This window comes from Thamnophis sirtalis, unplaced genomic scaffold (genome assembly GCF_051295495.1).
Source record: "Thamnophis sirtalis isolate CommonGarterSnake01/CBP01778 unplaced genomic scaffold, rThaSir2_p1.2 scaffold_7, whole genome shotgun sequence".
NCBI classification, from domain to species: domain Eukaryota; kingdom Metazoa; phylum Chordata; class Lepidosauria; order Squamata; family Natricidae; genus Thamnophis; species Thamnophis sirtalis.
The window spans coordinates 61383268-61403275 of NW_028261387.1; the positions used below are offsets into that span (position 1 = coordinate 61383268).

At 37.1% G+C, this 20008-nt stretch overlaps 1 protein-coding gene across 12 annotated transcripts in view; it reads left to right on the forward strand.

Moving 5' to 3' along the window:
- Positions 1-13926, forward strand: part of PPP1R12B (protein phosphatase 1 regulatory subunit 12B) — a 112449-nt gene extending 98523 nt beyond the window's left edge. For 7 of the 12 annotated variants that reach the window (XM_087720208.1, XM_087720207.1, XM_087720206.1 and 4 more), the window contains one exon: positions 8787-13926. In XM_087720208.1, coding sequence (XP_087576334.1) covers positions 8787-8873 — 87 coding nt within the window. In that variant the 3' untranslated portion in view covers positions 8874-13926. Of the gene's footprint in view, positions 1-2545; positions 2726-8786 lie in introns of all 12 variants that reach the window. The other 5 variants (XM_087720202.1, XM_087720200.1, XM_087720201.1 and 2 more) reach the window with 1 other exon arrangement.
- The last annotated feature ends 6082 nt before the right edge of the window (positions 13927-20008 follow it).

Consider the following 20008-nt stretch of genomic DNA (forward strand, 5'->3'; position numbering starts at 1 on the left):
CGCACGCACATCCACATGGACACCGGCAAGCCCGTTCCAACCGTACCGGTTGGAATGGAATCCGCAACCCACCACTGATGCCAACCACAGTTTCAGAGGAATGTTCTGAAACATTCAGAGGTAGTGCAAGGTGCTTTTAAAAGTCAATTCAAAACCTGTCACACAGTCCCTCCTCTAATACAAAGTTGAGAGATATGTCTAATAGATAAAAAGGACTGCCAGTACATATAAAACAGAATTTTAGACTGCTACTGTTCAGCAGATATCTATCAAAATAAAGGTGAGCTAAAAATTGTGGTAGGGAGGAGGAAGAGGAGGTTGCAAACGCCAGGTAAAACAGTTTTTCCCCCTCTTAATTTCAACAGAATTGAATGCATGGCAGATTTGTATACTGCCATCACCCAACAGGAAAATGAATCTCTTTCTCTCACACACACACATCGCAGTAAATTATATGTGAATTGCTGTGATGGTATGTGGAAAAGACTTTGGGAGATTAGGCCAAGAGATGGTGCCAAGGGAATGGTCAGATAAGAGACAGCAGGTGAATAGTGGGTGGGGTAAGAGGCAAGTTCTGTCAGACTTGCAAGTTTTTGGCAATGTAACTTTAAATTGAGTAGAATTAGTTCATCTGATTGTGCTTCCTATCTGATCTACCCTGCAAAGCCGGCATCAATCTTGCAAGACTGAAAGTATAATTCCTCCCCTTCCCCATCTCCATTACAGCCTAGGAAGAATCTCTTCTGAGCCTCTTGCCTCTCTCACCATGCCAACTGTGGGCTAGGCTATCTCTTATCTGATCATATCCTTGGCAGAACAAAGAGTGCTTTAAAAATAAAAGAGTAAGAAGCACAAATGTTCAGATGCATTTCTGCTGAGCATGAGTGGCTTTGAAGATTAGCCTAAATCATGGCTGTTTGGGGATTTCTAGGAGTATGAAATAAAATGGCTATTTATGTGAAGCAAGATTTAGTTAATGTATTTGAAATTGCAGAAATAATAAAGAGGTGGAGCCTGTAATTGAATATAATTAGAGTTATAGTTTGTAATTTGGAAACTGGTTGCTTCTACATACCCTTATAAACTATTCTAATCATCACCAAAAAAAACCACCAAAAGCAAGATTACTATGTTAGATTTACTGTATAGTAACTTCCCTGGAAATTGTTATTGCAAGGATATATTTATTTTGGATGTAAACATTCATTTAGCATTATATTCTCTAGCATTAATATGCCATTAATATGCTAGAGAATATAATTATAGTGACTGTCTTTTAAATTGTTTTGCATTTCTGCATTCTGCCTCATTTACACTTTGAGTTATTACATAAATAACTCATTTTCATTTTCTTAAGATAACACAAATCTGTCATAGACAGGTTTAGTGGCCTAAGTAGGTGCTGCTTGAAGTATTCAGAGTTTTTTTTAACCTCATTCCAACTTCCACACTGTTTTAGAGGAACTATATTATTGAACATACTTTGAACATATTTCCTTTTAGAAAAAAAGTTTCTTATATAAAGGTTATATCCTAAATTAAATTTTATAAAATTCTAAAAAAAAATAAACCTAGAAATCTCTTTATTATGATAAATACTTTTTGAAGAAAATAAAGGTCTCAAATTTTATTTGTATTTCTTAATAAAGTTGATTCAACTATTCACATATTTTAAAATTGAAATTTTGTATTTTAAAAGATTCAACCCAAATGATGCCTAATGCTTGAACGATTAACTGGAAAGGGCATTATAAACACAGCACAGACAAACTGAAAGATTTCAGAGCTTGTACAAGCATTTTACTAACGTACAAATTCACTCTTCTTTTCAAATATTGCTAGATATTCTGACACTTTTTGGCTCTTGCTCCTTCAATATATAAAGTTGCTTTTGATGGGAAGAGTCAGATCAAGAGATTCATGAAGATACTTTAACTTTTGCATCCAGCTCTTAGTGACAATCTTTCATTAATTGACAGTGGGAAAAATGTTATGCCTAGAATTGCCCTGATTACAGGTATAATCAAGTTTGTGTACATATGTGCACATATGCATATGCCAGTTTTGACTCCTGACAATAACCTGGATAATTCTCTGCAGTTTTCTTGGTGAGATTTTTTTGGAAATGATTTGCCATTGCTTGCTTCCTAGGATTGAGAGAGATTGACTGATCCAAAGTCACCCAGCTGGCTTTGTACCTAAGACAGGACTCTAATTCACGGTCTCTGGATTTCTAATACGTTGCCTTAAACTCCACACCAAACTGTCTCTCTTTAATTGCTTTTAGAGCCACAAAATTGTTTACCTCATGATGATGAATTTACCCTTAAATTTGAATAGTGAGCAGAAGGAACGGTGTCTTTGGCTTCTTTTCAGTGTTTCTAACACTTCAGTGTGCTGTTGAGTTTCTTTTGCAATTTCACTGCTGTCCACCTCTCATTGCTGCTCTTTTCCTCCCCCCTCACGCTTGTCAATTGATTCACGTTTCTGTGCTTTTTATATTCTGTTTTGTCTTTGTCTATCTCCTCCATATCTCACTTTACAGAACCTTCACCAGCTCAAACAGATTCACACTTTGAGGCAGATGAATGAGCAACTGCTGGCCGAAAACAGGGCTTTGACCCGGGTGGTAGCCAGGCTCTCGCAGTCCGCTGAGCCCCCAGAGTCAGAAGAGCTATAGCACCTCCCCTTCCAGTTGATCTCACCTCTCCTTCCATTCTTCCAGGCAGGTCTTTGCTCTTATTATCTGTTCGAGCTATCTGCTACTCACTCTGCTTTCTTTGTTGTGACCCGACAAAAGCGCGCCGACAAAACCACGGCGAGAAAACCACGACATCAAAATCACACCCACAACAGCGCGCTGACAAAAGCGCACCCACAAAAGCGCGATTACGGTTAGGGATAGGGTACTTACGTTGTTTTCGCGTTGTTGATGGCACGCTTTTGTGGGCGCGCTGTTGTGGACGCAATTTCAACATCGCAATTTTCTTGCTGCGGTTTTGTCAGCGCTCATTTGTCGGTGAACTTTCCTAAACATGTTTGATCAAGACGATGCCAGACCAATAGCAATATGCCATTGAATAATTTCCTTTTCAAGTGCTCTTCCCTCAAGGTATAGACCTTATTTTGGAGATATCATTCCTGATTTGTACTGAAAAGTTGCTCCTATTCAATGTATGCTTTTTATGCATGTGAATTTCATATCGGAGAACAATCTCCAGTGTAATTAATTTTTTTTTATTTTGGCTTTACCTTGTCTTTTAAAGACAGTGCTAAATAAAGTGTGAATGAAAGAAATAGAACAAATGATGATAGTATAGGTGTCTGATTGTTCCAATTAGATTAAGGCAGAATGGTAGAATAATGTACTTTTGAAAATATACATTTAAGAACTATATAAACTGGCAATTTGTAAATGATCTAGGTTGGAATGTATGGAGCATTTTAAAATTTGCCAAGCACTGAATCATTATATGTCACACAGACCTCGATTTATGAGTGTTCATTTAACAATAGTTTGAAATTATGATGGCACTTTGAAAAGTGATTTATGATCATGTAATCACAATTTGGGTGCTTGGCATCTGGCTCACATTTACAACACTGCAGTGAACAGTGATCACACAATTGCGATTTGCTACCTTCTCAGCTGGCTTCCAACAAGTAAAGGCAACGGGAAACTGGATTTGCTTGTGTGTTTCACTTGACTGTGTTAAAAATGGTCATAAAATTGGGTTTGGTTATGTAATGACTCACTTGTGTCCAACATTCCAGTCCCAACTGTTTTTGTAAGTCCAGGACTATCGGTATTATACTACATACTGTGAGCTACTAGTAAAACAATAAAGCTATATTGAAACCACAGTTTGTAATTCAGTGTGGAAGTACTATAGTTTTGGAGTATTAGATGCTCTGGAGTATAAGACGCACCTTAGTTTTTGGGGAGGAAAATAATAGGGGAAAAAATCTGCCTCTGCCTACCAGCATCCATGGTATTCAGCTGACACATGGTAACAAGGTCAGCCAATGAATAGGCATAGCAATTAAGTCAGCCAATGAGGGCTATTTGGACTCTGAAATTTGCTGTGTGAGTAACAAGGAAATAGGAAGGAGCCTGGCTTAGTCGAGAACTGAAAGTGAAACTGCTTGTGTTTTGCTTGTATTTTCTGCCAGGTAAACTTCAGCACTTATTGCAGCCTGATTCAGCACAGCTGATTGGTGGGTGAATCAGACTGCCAGAATACCCCCAATCGGCTGTTACAGGCTGCAGGCATTGCCACAGACTATCACTGCCTCTATGCCTTGCGTTTTTGACCTCTGGTGCAGGTGGGTGGGACTATATTTGGTGTATAAGACACACCCAAATTTTTATACTCTTTTTTTGGGGGGGGGAGGTGCATCTTATACTCCGAAAAATATGGTAGGTTGAATTCTGAACATGTGTCTAGTGTAGTATTCCTATTTTTGTCACAAATTATGATTAATGTTTTTCATATTTTATATATTACTTTGAGACATAAGAACCAGTACTAAGTTATTCAATTTTCTTCATTAATATTTCATAAACATCTAGAATGTGACATTTCAATAATGCTGTGATACCGTAGAGCTACATCTTTCAGATGAACTTCTTCTCATTAACCTCTATGCCAGAGAAGGCAGCTAATAATGCATTTAAGACTCTAGACCAGTCAGCTCCTGTTCAAGGAGCAGCTGGTCAGGAGAGCATTCCCACAAATATATCTTGTAGACCAGTTGTGTCACAAGACTATACAGTACAGTCTATGTGGATTACCCTTGAAGAGCATTCAGAAGCTTCAACTAATGTGGAATTCATTAGCACATGCAATATCGGGTGCCATAGTTGACAAGGCTACATGAGCTACACTGATTCCTGGTAGGCTTCCAAGTGCAGTTCAAGGTTCTGGTTGTCACCTCTAAAGCCCTGAACAGCATGAGGCTAGGTTACTTTTAGAACCCAACGCTTTCTACTGATCTCACTGGATAAGAGAGTGAGCATGCTCTGAGTCTCATTTCTCATCAGTGACTCTTGATTGCCCCTATGAAATGTGCTTTCTCTGTCATAATACCTGTCTTATGGAATAGCCTTTTCTGAGATATAGACAGCACTGACCCTGGTAGCCGCCCAGAAGGCCATGAACACTTCCTTTACTCCCATTCCAGGGCATTGAGTTTAAAATGTTAATGGAACCTTAGCACAGGTATGACCATATTTGTTTTATCAATAGTGAGATTTTTAAAGGCCTCAATCTAGTTTTTCTGTAATGAATTTATGCGTTTTGGATGATGTTTTTATTTCTCTTCACTGCCCAGAATTCCTTTGTTAGATGAGCAGCTATATAAATATGTTCAAAAAATTATGTCTTCTAATTCTTTTGGTTCCAAGGAAATTCTGAAGATCATTGGCTTGATCTTGAAAATCCAGCATTTCTTTCATACTGTCTTGTCTCAGATCTACAATTTTAAGTTTAAAGTAAAAATGATTTGGTGTTTATAATATTCATGCTGATGGTGGTGGTTGTTACAGTATAAATTCACCTTGTATCTGTCCTTAATTAATTAATCATAACGCCATTAAATGCCATTAAATCAGGTTCAACTCCCTAATGCTTGCATGGACGAACACTCAATTTTGACATATCTCTAGCTGGAAACTGCATTCACTCCTAGATGGAAGTTGGATGGATAGAATCTATATCAGGGGTGTCAAACTCAAGGCCCAGGGGGATGAATCAAGCCCATGGAATGCTTAGATCTGGCTCATGGGGCCACTCTGGAAACGGCAATAGACTGGCCCATGATGCCTCTGTCAGGGAAAACGGAGCTCAGGAGGGCCACAGGTGGCCCGCCCGAGCTCCGTTTTCACTGGAAGAGGCTGGCAGGAGGCTGTCACAGCAGAAAACAGAGCTCGGGAGCCCATTTTTTCTGGCAGAATGCTTGGGCCACCACCGCTGCTCCCGACATGAGTGATGTTGAGCTGGTCATGCCCACCCTACCCCCCTGAAATCAAACATAACCCTGATGCGGCCCTCAATGAAATCGAGTTTGACACCCCTGATCTGTATGATGATACCTGGGATATCTTTGACCTTTTGCATATCCAAGAACAATGTTCTCGATTATCTAAGAGTGGGCAGAGTTCTCTGTAATCTAAGTTCTGCTACATGTGGATTGGATCCTTACTACCTTGCTAATGAATATCGCTGGATAACTGCCATCCTGTCCTCAAAATCTCCTTTTTTGGGAAGGATATTGAAAAAGTGCCAGGACCAAAATTTGTATCCATGGTAGTTTGAACTGAGGCTTCTATATTGTGTGGAAATCACATTGGTCCCCCACATGGGACTCTCATAGGACTTGAATAGAATGAGTGTAATCATCCTGATCCTCCTAAATTTCTCAGTGTTTGTTAACCACGGCATCATATGCAGATTGCCTGGGAGTTGTGAGAGTTGAAGGTGACAGAATACAGTGGTTAGACTCCAGCCTTAATGTGCATATCCAATAAGTGGTGGCTGAGACAAAAGTTGAACTCTCAAATATTACCTTATGTGAGTACTATGAGACCTCAGGCCTTTCTTTTTTCCTGTTTAGTATTTTCATGAAAGTGTTAGAAGATGCCATACACCCATTAAAATTGAAATTAGCATGTTGATAACCTCTAGTTGTATAGCTTTACTCATCACTACTTTTAAAACCTTATCTGGCCAGAGAGCACCTATCAAGGATCTCCATCTGCATGATGAGAGGAACATGATGCCTGGTGGAAAGCATTCTCTGAGGGTTCCACCCTATGGAACAGCCCATTTCTTGGGGCTTGGGTGAGCCTATGCTCATGGCCTCTATAGTTAGTAAAGATCAGATGCTCAAACTATGATGATTAAGGAAATGGGAAGTCTGTCTAGTCCCAGGTTGACTTTTCCCCCCCAGTCCATGGTAAACTTCTTTAAAAATATATAAATGGAAGGATCCACAGTATTTTTTTTCAATCTCCCACTTTCACCCACTTTACTATATCAGTTATAGTAATCTCACTGTTTAGCTCAGAGCTGAATGACAGATAAAGCCGTTCCTTGATTAAAAAACAAAAACAAATAACAAATAAGAAAATATGTATGTTATTTTTCTAACCCACTATTGTGGAGTTATTATTGTTAGAAATAGCCTCACTAGTGCTGGATTCATTTAAAGTGAATAGATTCTATTAGCTTGTTAGTCAGGATTTTTTTTAGTGTCTCGCCATAGAGAAAAGAATTCAGGAATGATTTAAGAAAAAAACAGGAATTAAATGCATTTTCAGAAATATTTTTGATTTGTTTGATGGATTGATTAATTTAGATCCCTTTCTTTCATCATGCCTTGCCAAGTCAATTCAAAATATTGCCTCTCTTTTCTATGAGTAAGCCTTTAAGGATTATTTAATTTCAACATGTTTGCTTTACTGAGAAAAGAATATACACATTTTTATGCTATCATGTGGCAATAGAAAGATGCATTGAGTTATTAGTAGCCAATATTGTGTATTTCTATTGGCAAGAAATCCCAAATAAATTTGTGTTTGTGATTCCATCTTAAGTAGATAACAAATATTTCACCTCACTGATAAATGATCCCCTTTCTTTGGGTATCAGCTGTCAAAGGTGTTTCAGTAGTCCTCATCTTATCAAGCACTGTCATGTCTTTCAAAAGAAGCCTGTCTATAGGAATTCTTGGGAGCTGACAGGAGGCATATGGAAAGTATGCCTCCTTTGTTAAATAAGCTGACCTATTTTGTAAACTATTAAGAATGCAAATCTCTGATCCAAAGTTGCTTACTCTTGAATGTTCTTGCTTAAGAATCACTTGGCATTTCTAAGCACACTTTACTAATACCACTTTTTTCATAGTCCAAATTGTTAATCAACTAAAGTGACATTTTACATTTCAAAAATAAAGGAAATGTAACTCAACATACCTTTTATTCATTTATTTTGTGGAACACCTGAGAAATTGAAAACCATGGGAAACCAGCAAAATGTTACTAAAAACATTTTCCCCAAAGAAGTTCATGCCATTTTCTTTTCTACAGATATGTAAAATATGAATTGAAATAATAAAACCTAGTTTTTTAGGAACTTATCATTACTGTTACTGGTATATTTGTACTCTCTAATATGTAACAGAAGGTCTACCTAAACCAGACTCTTTGATCCATAACGGATTTGTCACACAAAAGTGAGATATACATAATTTGCTCTAAAGTGTTTAAAGTTAGTCAATTTCCTTTCAAAATTGAAAACAAAAGACTATTATTTTTCCAAATGTAATTAAGTTTTTTTTATTAAAATGAAAACTGGATGTTATAAAAAGCATAGAGTTTATTAGTTATCTTATTTTGAGAGGTAAGTCTGAAGAGAGGTACCCATAGTATTTTCTGTCTTATGCATCAAAATAACTTGACTAATTTGGGGTATTTTATGCCTTGAGAGCAAGACATCATTTGTTGCTCTGTATTAGTCAGTGAAATCATTTCGGTCAATGCATAATTTTCTGTTCTGCATATATCTGGGATAAGTTCCCTCTTCTGTTTTAGGAAGGAAAAATACATTGAGTAGGCAGAGTTAGCCATTTGCTAAGCATTCATTTATATGAATACAGATTACCACTGTATACATTACTCTTTTTTCTCCTCTCCCTACTTTGCTGCCTCCCCACCCCAGTGGCTGTAATGTTCTGGGACACTAAGCACAGAAATGTTTTGATTCTCTATCTTGTCTTTGAAACAGGTTTTCACAGAGCTGAAGTCAGACAATCAGCGGCTGAAAGATGAGAATGGAGCACTCATCCGAGTCATCAGTAAACTCTCAAAGTAGCCTATTGGACAAAGGATGGGCAGAAAGAGGAGATTTCTGTGCACAAGCTGCCAACCCTGCCACTGACTTCCGATCTTCCAGTTGAAAGAACTATTGGCAATTTAGCCATGGACCAGTTGGCAACACACACAGCTCCTTGCACTTGCTGGGCATTTTTATTTTGCACAGTGCTTACCCCGCCCTTTTCTTCTAAAAGCATGCCTCACCACAAGTTTATTATTTTTACAATATTGAAGTAATTTATTCAAAAGGACAAAGTGATTGTCACTGTCTGAACTACTCAAACCATCTGCTGTAAACCCAATATGCATCCAACCTTAATCTGATTTAAAGAAGTATCTACTGTAATAAGTGATATAGAAGTGACTATGGTGTCGATCAAACATGTCTTAAGATACTGTCATGGAATAGGAATGGGGAATGAAATGGAATTACTCTTCCTTCTGGAATTTGGGAGTATGGAGTCTGTGAAAAACTTGTTGGCTTATTTCTTTGGGAGTCTCATAATGTGTCTTGCCCTGGAAATGCATATTCTACATATCTCTCAGTACTTGACTGATTTATTTAATGTTAGATTTGAAATCAGTTTAATATTGGGGCCCAATAATTGTTTTTTCCTTTCCATCTTTCCTCAAGATGTTTCCTCCTGGTGTTTTCTCTAGAACTGTTTAATAGATGATTACACCTTATAGCTCTCACATTTTTAGCATTCTTTTTTCCCAATAATTCTGATGGAAGGACATCCAACATCAAAAATTGCTTAGGGTAGATTTCCGCTTGCAGGATGTATCTCTGCACAAGATATCAACATATCTTTTTATAAGCAAAATGATTCATTTACCACTGAAGTAATAACATTGCATAAAATCAGAGCAAATAAGTTGGATTTAAGACAATGTTCATTAGGTGCAAAGCTGAAAACACAAAAGCATTCTCAGAGTTTAACATGGAAGAAGGCTGGTGGTTTGAGCTGCTTAGTCCTGTGAAAAATGCTGTCTCAAGTCTTGGTGGAAAACCTTGATAAAAATTATACTACTAATGTTTGAGACATTTAATGCAATGTTTAATTTGCACAGTTGTTAGCATAAATGCACTTGTCTTTAATATCAATAGTAAGATCAGTAGCACTCACGCCCTGGTTTTTGGTCATGCTGGAAATAAAATGCATTAACTTTCATAGATTCTCAGAATACTAACGTCTTCAGAGCCTGTGCTTCTCTGGTTATAACAATGAGATTTCACTTGCAGCACTTAATATATTTTTCCAAATCCTGACCACTGCTTTTCTTTTCTCTTTTCCTTTGTATTCCAAAGCATGATATCACATTTTGAAGCTATACTTTTTGGGCTGGTTATAGTCAGCTTTCACAATTGATTAGAACAGAGTCTTTGGGATTTAAGAAAAGCAGCTTATACATAGATACAAGTGAGCAGTAGTACTTCAGATCTTTTTGCCATCATTGCTCAATGGTGAACACAATATGGCTTTTTAAAAATCTATTGTGGACTACTATAAAAAAAGAAGTGACTGATCTTTTCTCTTTCATCTTTTTGTTCTGAATTTTCGTATTTTTCTTGCTTTTATTGGCTGCAAAGAAATGCAGAATTCTGTTAAGAGCCAGGAGTTGCCATCTGTAAGCTGACTTATTCAGATATTGGTTGTCTGGTGTAGTAATCAGTGCATTCACAATACTTAGAGCTTTCTAGTTTAGCTCTGAGACTCTCAGCAACCCTTTAGTTTCCTCTGTCCCCCTTTTTGGGAACTTTGGATATTGTCCAGATTTCAAGGTGTAGCTAACAATTATATGTGAAAGTTAAGTACATGTTGACATTGTAATGAATTTTATTCATGATATTGCTTTTGCACTGCCTAACCTATTTCAGCCCCATAGAGGATTACAGAGAGGTATGAACAAAAGATTTTTAGTTGGTCCTGTCGAACTCTACCATAAACAGTCATGGAAATGAAAAAAGAATCATTCCGTAAGAGGTCCTGCAGAGTACTACTGTTATTTTATGTCTGGAATATAGTAACTTAAATCAACCCAAATTTTAATATCCAGAAATCTAAGGACAAATATTAAAAGGCCTACTATGAAGAATTGTGCCCTATCTAGTAACGAGTTAGAATTATATCAAATTGAATTTTGCCTAGAATTATCTGAGCTAATTAATCATGAAACAATCCAATATGCTAATCATAAAATGATTGGGGAGGGAATGGGGTGAAAAGAGATTATTCCTTAGGATGTCATTAAGATGAATGGCAACAATCAACAACATTTTAGGCCTAAATATATTTTTCTTCTATTTCAAGGATTTCAAATCACCTTCAAACGGTTAAATGGACCATTTTTATCCTGAGGTAAAGAAAATTTAGTCCATTTTTAAAAGCTGAAATATGAATTAGATTTGTTCCTTCTCTCAAAAAATAATGAAAAGGAAAATGTTGAATAGAAGTTACTTATTTCATCTCAAGAATTAGTATATGTTTTAAAATTTTCATTTGAAACGGGAAATATTTTCAAGAAACTTTCTGATTTAATGAAGGGCTGAATGTGTGGACAGGCAAAAGGCATATTCATGTTTAAATCAAGTTATTTTAAGTTTTTTATATGATCAAGTAAACTTGCCTCAAGAATTCAGGACACCTCTTTGTTTTTAAAGGATATCAAGAACGAAAATATTACTCCCCTCACTGGTTGTTGCTCTGACCCAATTAAGTTTAGATTTAGATGAATGTTCTATTTTAATTGTTCAGGAAGCTAAAATGTTCTCTGCATAAGCTGCAAATGATAGAGGAGAATGGTTGAAAGTTTAGCCTGTGACATGAAAGCTTTCAAGCTTGTGGATGATAGAAGTTTTTATTTAAAATGGGAAATGAATGGTTCTGTTTTGGTTCTTCTTCCTGAAAGCTTTCACCAATGAATTTTTCCATATCTAAGATTTTAAAAATCTTTGTGCAAGTGCTTTAAGAAGCATAAGAAGAAGCACAATTTTATTCCTTGCAAATGGGGAAGTTCCATGGGATATGTTTGGTAAGAATTAAATTTCATATGAAACTAAAGGTACTACATGTTAAAAGAACTAAATATAGGAAAACAAACATAAATAGGGAAGAAATTAGTGATAAGCCATTTAGTGATAAATTGGTTTACTTTATGAGAAAGCTGTCTTCCTAGTAATATGGATAAACTGCTCATAGAAAATAAAAGGATGAAGGAAAAACGGGGTACGTAGATGCAAGAGCAAGTATATATGAATACATTTGAATTTAGAAAAGTTTTAGTATTTATTTATTTCCGTCCATATTGTTTTACTGTTAATGGAAACAATTCATGGATGAAATCTGGATGATCAGGGAGCATTAGATGAATCTAACTTGATCATTTTCCATGCATATGCACTTGATTTTTACTATTGGAAGCTAGTGCAGAGTCATTGATATATATCACTTTCTTTTTTTCTCTTAAGGGATGTTTATATTAATAATTACCATTTAAAACACTTATTCCCATGGAATAATTCAAAGTATAAGGCTAACCATGTTGCTGTTTGCTGATAAAGCATTAAATATAAATTAAACACAAACCCTGGACTATCACTGATATATAAAGATTAATGTTTATTATTTCTTAGGACAAAAATGAGATATCTGTGGCCCTTCAAGTGTTCCTGAAATCTCAGCATCCCTCACCATACATGATGGTTGAGACTTCTGTAATTCAGTAACTTCAGGAGCCTTCACTCCCCCACCCCATCCTGCTTTAGACTAAAGTTAACATTTGTCCCTAACCAAATGATATAAATGTAAAGAAAAATGTAAAGTATATATCCTTTCTGAGACATATAATGAATTCCCCACCCATAAAAATATTTTGTTATTGTGAAAAGCAAAATGTAGTCCTTTGCCCCCATTTAAACCTGATCCATTGGATCATCAAGTTCTCTTTTCAAATTACTAGGATGTAAAAAAGTAACCAAAACCTCTCCCAAATTGTGAAGAGTTTGAGGAAGAGTGTCCCAGTGTACAGTACAGGAAGACTTCCACAGTGTATATGCAGATGTCTTTCAATATATCCCTTTCAATTCTATCTATTCAATTCAGTTCTATCAGAACCTAAAAATGAACTTGTTTTGACAGGATTTTTTGCAAGCAAATTGAATGTCCAGTCACAAAGAATGTACTTCATCCTTGTCCACTCTAATATATGCATTTTTATGAAGTCCCTCAGCTTTGGTACAACAGGCTTCATTTTCCCTATCTTTGACCTTCTAGCTCCACTCAGCCTGCTGCCATATTAGCTGACCTGGGAGAGAAGCTTCTGGCGTAGGGATATTAAGTCTGTATCTCAAAGGCAACTATATCTTTGTTTCAAGCTTTCAGTTTCCCAGGGCTTTTTCTTTGAATGGTGTGTTTCGATCACATTTATTCTGTGTTTGAAATCTTTTTGTGTGATTCTACTAGAGGCAGCATGTTCCAAGAAGAGTTTGTTTTTGTTTTGTTTTCTTACCAAGATTACTTCTTAGCAATTTACTGATAAATTCATCCATTCCCCAAGATTCCTTTATTTCTTGGGGCAAGTTAAACTCTGGGTGAATATAACTTTGTAGGTTCTTGAGCTAACAGAAGGGTTAAAATCAGCTGCATATCTTTCCACTCCTGACTTTTTAGTATATAATATTGAGGAAAGTCAAAATACGTTACTGTAAAAGCTATTCCTGAAAAAAGAACAGCATCCTACTGTTGGCTCATTAAATTCCCACATGCAAATATTCTAAGTGTTATCTGTTTTTAAAAAAATGTTTTACAACTCTTTGTAAATAATTAATTGGAGAAAAGAGTGGCTTGTGTGTGAAGGAAGAGAATGTATTTTTATGCAACTTTTTTTGAGTGGCCTTCCAAATTTTGAGATGAATGCTTTTGTTTTCCTGATTGTTACATAGTATTCTAAGTATTATATGTTTGAAAGTTTGAGAATAATATTCACATCTATAATGCTTGTAAACACAACAGTATTTATAAATGAATAAAACAAATGCTTTAACACTGTCCTAATGTCTTAACTAATGAAAGTGTGTTTTCCTGCAGTTGACTTATTTCCTTAATTATATTCTCTTTTGATTCAAGTTTCCTCGCCACTTCATATATTAGTACTGCATTTGTTTGACTCTTAAGAAATAATACCTAATATCATAGTGCTAAGCATAATCAGATGTAAAAATGAAGCAGTGGTATCGAGAATTTGCCTGAAAAATGTGGTGAATCAAGTCAGATGAGGAATTCTGATATGAGGAAGTTCAGCTTGTACAGAAGGATTTCACATTGTGGTGAAGACATATGAACATTCTGCCATGCTATTTAAAATGACTTTTAAAAAAATATTTATTTTATTTTTTGAATAAACACAAACATGACTTTCTGAGATGCAGAAAGGATCTGTATTTCCTCCTGAAGTGACAAATAATAAAAAAGCTATCTGTCTACAACTTGGTTCAATATGCAAATAGGGAATTTAAGACTCAGTATAGGGGCACTAGATTTTTTTAGATTTTTTTTTTTAGATTTTATTGAACATTTATATGCCGCCCTTTTCCCTGAGGGGACTCAGGGCGGCTTACAACAATGGGGGGAAGGGAGTGCAAGACAAGACTTAAAAGAAAAAGAAACGTGAATAAAAGAAATTAACCATAAAAACACAACATTCACTCAACATTCGGGCGGGGTGAGAGTAATCCTATCCCCAGGCCTGACGGGATAGCCAGATCTTGAGGGCTGTGCGGAAGGCCTGGACTGTGGTGGGGGTACGGATCTCCACGGGGAGGTTGTTCCATAGTGTCGGAGCTGCAACTGAGAAGGCTCTCCTCCGCGTAGTCGCCAGTCGGCACTGACTGGCGGATGGAATTCGGAGGAGGCCAACTCTGTGCGATCTGATGGGACGCAGGGAGGTAATTGGCAGGAGGCGGTCTCTCAGATAGCCACTAATCCGTGGAGTTCTTGGTGTTCTCTGAGCTTGGTTGTTTTCTTGTAGTTGTATCATTACCCAACAGGCAACCTAATCATTGCTGGAAGGGAATGGGGCTTGCTTTCTGTTTATATACAAGTGGTTTTCCCTGTCAGTGTTGGTGGGACTATGAATTAGTGTACTTGGGCGAGGCACTAATCTTATCAATTAACTTTTAAATACCAGAACCTTGATAGACATGAACACATGGTCCTGCTTCATTTACTTAGATAGGAGGGAATTTTTTTCCTGGAGAGGCTGAGCCACTCATACAGTAGGATGAAGAGCGTGTTACATTAAACTAACTTAAAATTCTATAGAGTGTGGCTTGTTAGGACAGGAAGGAATTATTTTCTGCAGGATAGGAAGCAAGGAAAACCAGATGACTTTGGTGTCTTTATGTGCCATTGCGTCCCAACTGATCAGAGATCAGCACTGTTCTATGAACTGTGATGGAGCTTTGCCATCACAGACGGCAAAGCTCCTGTATGATCAAAGCTCCTGTATGACTGTATGACCCAAAGCTACTGATGCATGTCAGATGCATCAAAAGGATATATGGATGTGTGTGTGTGTGTGTGTTGCATTTGTGCTGATAAATAAATAAAGGGAGACTAGTATAGATCTATTTCAGGCTATTTAGCTCTCATCAGCTAGCCATACCCTTACTGAGAATTGAAAATATATATATATATATCCTTGCTTTATTAATAATTCTTGTAGGCAATTGCTTTTTGTGGAGGAAGACAAATACATTTTTATTAAATCCACAGAGGCGGTTTTGTTTTAATGAGAATTGCTGAAGGAAAGCTACCATCAGCATTCCACATTGTAGGAAAGAAAATAATTCTTCTTCAACAGCACCCACCCAAGGTTTTCATGCAAGAGCAATTGCCATGGCTGCATCTCACCTATGACAGCAATCTTGTACTAAAAATGGTGTATTTTCTATAGAAGATATTCAAATGTGATCTCAAAAAATTGGGATATTGTGGAGAAATCATTATGTGTGTCACAGTAATTGACAGGACTACTGTGTATAGCATGTAATTGGCTGGCAGATAGCTAAGGCAACTGAGATACTCATCTATTGGAAGTTGTATTCCCCACTTTTCTAGTCTGGTCTATTTATTCTGAATTCTAAGACCCAAAAAGTGTGTATCTACTTTCAAATAAACACAAAGAACATGTAGATATTTCAGCTAATTTCTTTAATAAGGAGACGCATATCATTACAAAATAACAGGTTGACAATAAAGACAGAAACAGTCCACATGAGGATAGGGAAGGGACCATTAAAAGCAGCTTCCTGCAGGCTTAGGGGAGTTGAATCACATTGCACCTGAAGTGGGAAGATAACTGGAGATGAAGACTCCAGTAAATTTAGTCTGTTTGGGAAGCTTCTACATCACAGAGGAAATATGGCTGGAATGGGAAGGAGCTGAGGCCCCACCCTACACCTGAGTATCAGATGTCTGAAGCCTTTTGTAACCTAGCCTGTGGTGGGTCATCATGATTATCTCTTCATACAGCTGCTCTATTTGGAAGTTGGGGTGCCATCATCTCCCTCTGCAGTTATGCCTTTAATAACAGCCTCAAATGCTATTAGGTGGTCAAATAAAGATATGCTGATCTCTGTTCATAAATATAGTGCTAAGGCAGTGGTGGGTTTCAAAAAATTTTAGAACTCTTCTGTAGGTGTGGCCTGCTTTCCGGGTCCACTGGTGGAACCTCTTCTAACCGGTTCGGTAGATTTGAACCAGTAGAAACCCACCTTTGTGCTAAGGGCACAAAAGCACCTGGCATTTTCAAGCAGGTGGGGGAAATCTCAGGTAGCACTGCATTTTTTCTTCCTGAGCCATTTACAATACTTCTGCGCTGCTGCCATCACTGCTTAGATTTCTATAGTTCAAGTAGCATACGGCGAGTAGGTCAGCAGTCCCTGTTGACCAAATATGCTGTCTTAATCAAAACTGCCTTGAGAATCTTCGGGGACTTTATTAATACTGCCCCACTTTTAACCCTAGCCTGTTTTTTCTCAGGATTGAGTCCTTGGTCCTCTTATCCATAAACAACCAGTTATAAAATCACAGGAAGTAGAGGCCTCTTTGCCACACAGTCCTTTAAACACAGAAATGATTTTAGTTAAATTATGCTAGGTAGCCATTCTGAAAATTCTAGCTTAAAAAGTGCTACCTTCATCATTTAATTCTTGACCTGCTAACCAATCTTTCCTCAATTTGAAGCAGTGAAATACATAATCATTTGCACTAAAGTGCAAAGTCCATGTACACAGAACATGGCTGCATCAGTTGTTTGTCTCTTAACCACTAAAAATTATGGTTTTGCATCTTACTGGAAAAGGCAGTCACTATTTTAGGCAGAAAGGCTGTGAAACTTTGAAAATAATTTGTTTACAGTTCACTATAATGAACTGATACCTTAAAGCAGTATTATCTTTGTCTCAGTATTCCAACAGAGACATGAAAAAGAGGAGGCTGCTTAGTAAGAGAATTGCAGCAGTGGTGTGAGATTGGAAGTATTTCTTCCAAATAATTTTGAAAGCATGTGTTTTATACTCTGTTGCCAGTCATAAAGTGACAATCAAACCGCTAGTATTTGCCAAATAGCTCTATTATTTTTTCAGGCTAAAAGGAAAGGGCTCCTATGTCAGTTATTACTTTTCTATTCTGGAAAAGTGTCCAGCATTTAAACTTCCCCCAACATGCCAGAGCAACCCCGTGAGAAATTCAAATGGTGGTCAGCCTCCCAGGTATAGCCACTGCTATCATAATAATTCTTGCCAAGAGGAACTGCCAAAATAGGTTATAGGCACTGAGAGACCTGCCAGGTCCCAGTTCCCAAGTCTGCCACCAGAGCCCCTACACACAGGCTAAGAAAAGGCTTCAGACCAATGCCATTCATAGCCTAACAAGGTCAGACCCCCAGGCAGGGCCTCAGCCTCAAGCCAGCCTTATCACTCATCAGTGACCCAAGTGGTTAAAATAACAGTTGGACAGCAAGACAGACAAAGAAAGCAGGAAGGACAGGGAAGCAGGGAGAGCAAGGATCACTTGTTAGCCAATCCCCATTTCAGGATCCTGGCAGCCCGTGATCTAATATGGCTTCTAAAATTTGCTTCAACAGTAGAGGCTTCAACACCACACAGAACATTGAAGCTGCAACGTTGTGGCTATCTGAACATAGTAAAAATGCCACCAGTTTTGCCAATATTAATTATACAAGACACTGATGAAACTTACTGCCATCTTGGTGTTATATCTTATCCCACCCCTCCCTGCTTTCACCGAGTATATATTTTAATGGATCAAACATGCTTTGTTGCTTTTTTTTTTGTTTTAAAAAATTATTACTTTTTATTGAAAATAAATGTATGTTGTTACGACCATTCTCTCTGATATTTTTTTTTTTTACAATCCCCCTCTATTGCATTAGGTAAAATAAATTCATTCACACCACATTTTAAAAATAATTCTGTAGCCTGGCTGTGTTTCTAGAAAACGAGTGATAATCCACATATTGTACGAGTTCTGCTTTTGCATGCTTTTACTTAAATACTGTGCTAGTTGTCATGCATCATTTATAAGAAGGTTGTATTTATGTTAACATTAGATCTCTATAATCGTTTTATACAGAAGTACACACAAATGATGGAATTTGAATGAGGAGTAGATGGCTTAATTGATTCGTTTTCTCAATCCTTTTATACAGAAAAGGAACTCAACAAAATATATTATACTGATTGTTAAACCATTTTAAACCATAGAAATAGAAGCCGTAATTCAATAAAAGGGTATGTTCCGATTTATTAGTACTAATATTTCCAGTACTCTGCTTTCAGATAGGGCACCCTGGGTGGTTAGCATAAGGAACCAAAGCAGGTTTGCATGATGAAGTTGCCATTTTGTCATATGAACCATTAAAAATGAAGATATTCAAATGTTTATTCTAAGCTAGTGAGAGTACAGCATCCTTCTTGCACCTTACAGTGTAATCTTCTTTCCATTGTTCAGCTAGATTCAATCAAACTGGCTGGCTATACCTTTTAACATGAATTGCTACGTGCATCCAATATATAATCAATGAGCCAAAACTATCAGAGCCATTGCTTTCAGCACTTTTTTTGTCTTTCTTTTGGCAGTTTCTGTGTAGAAGTAACAATGCAGAAGTATCAATCAAATGTAAAGTAACAATATGAATAGAAGCACTATCCTGGGATATAAGCACCAATGCAGTTAAACAGTTCAGGTAGCCATCTGTTTTGTAGTGTAAATGAAGGAGTGATTTATAATGGATACAGCTTATAAATACAAGCTATCAAGCCAGAAAGGGATATTAAGTTTGAGGACTCTATAAAAAGTGTTCATTTCAGGTCAGGTCAAAGTTACATATCAACACATTTAAATGGCACATGTTTGCTAGCACTGGAATTAACACACCTGCCTTTAAATAATGACCTCTTGAAAAGCATCTTAAGAAATGAATGAATGCCAGAAAGATGAGGATGGGGATATTTTTTTGCAACTCAGAGGAAACGTTACACTCATACAATGGAGGATGCAAAACTAGAACTGATCCCACATTCTGTAGCTGTGGAAAGGATTCTGCAGTCCAACTGTTGATAGAAAGGAAAGACAAAAGGACTATTGTCTCTGGAGACAATATTTTTAGTTCATCAAACTTAAATTTGGCAACTTGAAGATGTGTGGACTTCCACTGCCAGAATTTTTTGAGTGGAAGTCCATGCATCTTCAAGTTGCCAAGTTTGAGAATCACTATTCTAATTGATCACAGCAAAAATAAGAATTTGTCCATCAGACCCTATCCAAACTATAGGCATCTCTAGGGGGCACTGCTTCCATCCCCCAGTCTCATACACAGCAGTTTTAAAAAGATGATGGCTAATTTTAATTCTGCTTACCCTGAAAAAAACCCCAAAAATAATATGATCAGCAAAATTTACTTTTCCTTCTTCCAGCTAACCTTAGACATGATATGACAATTCCCTCAATGGTTTATTATCTCACCAGGAAAGATACCTTACTTGCCAAACTTTGCTTTTAGTGGAAAGAGATTCATTCTTTCTCATTAGAACAGTTTCACCTTAGA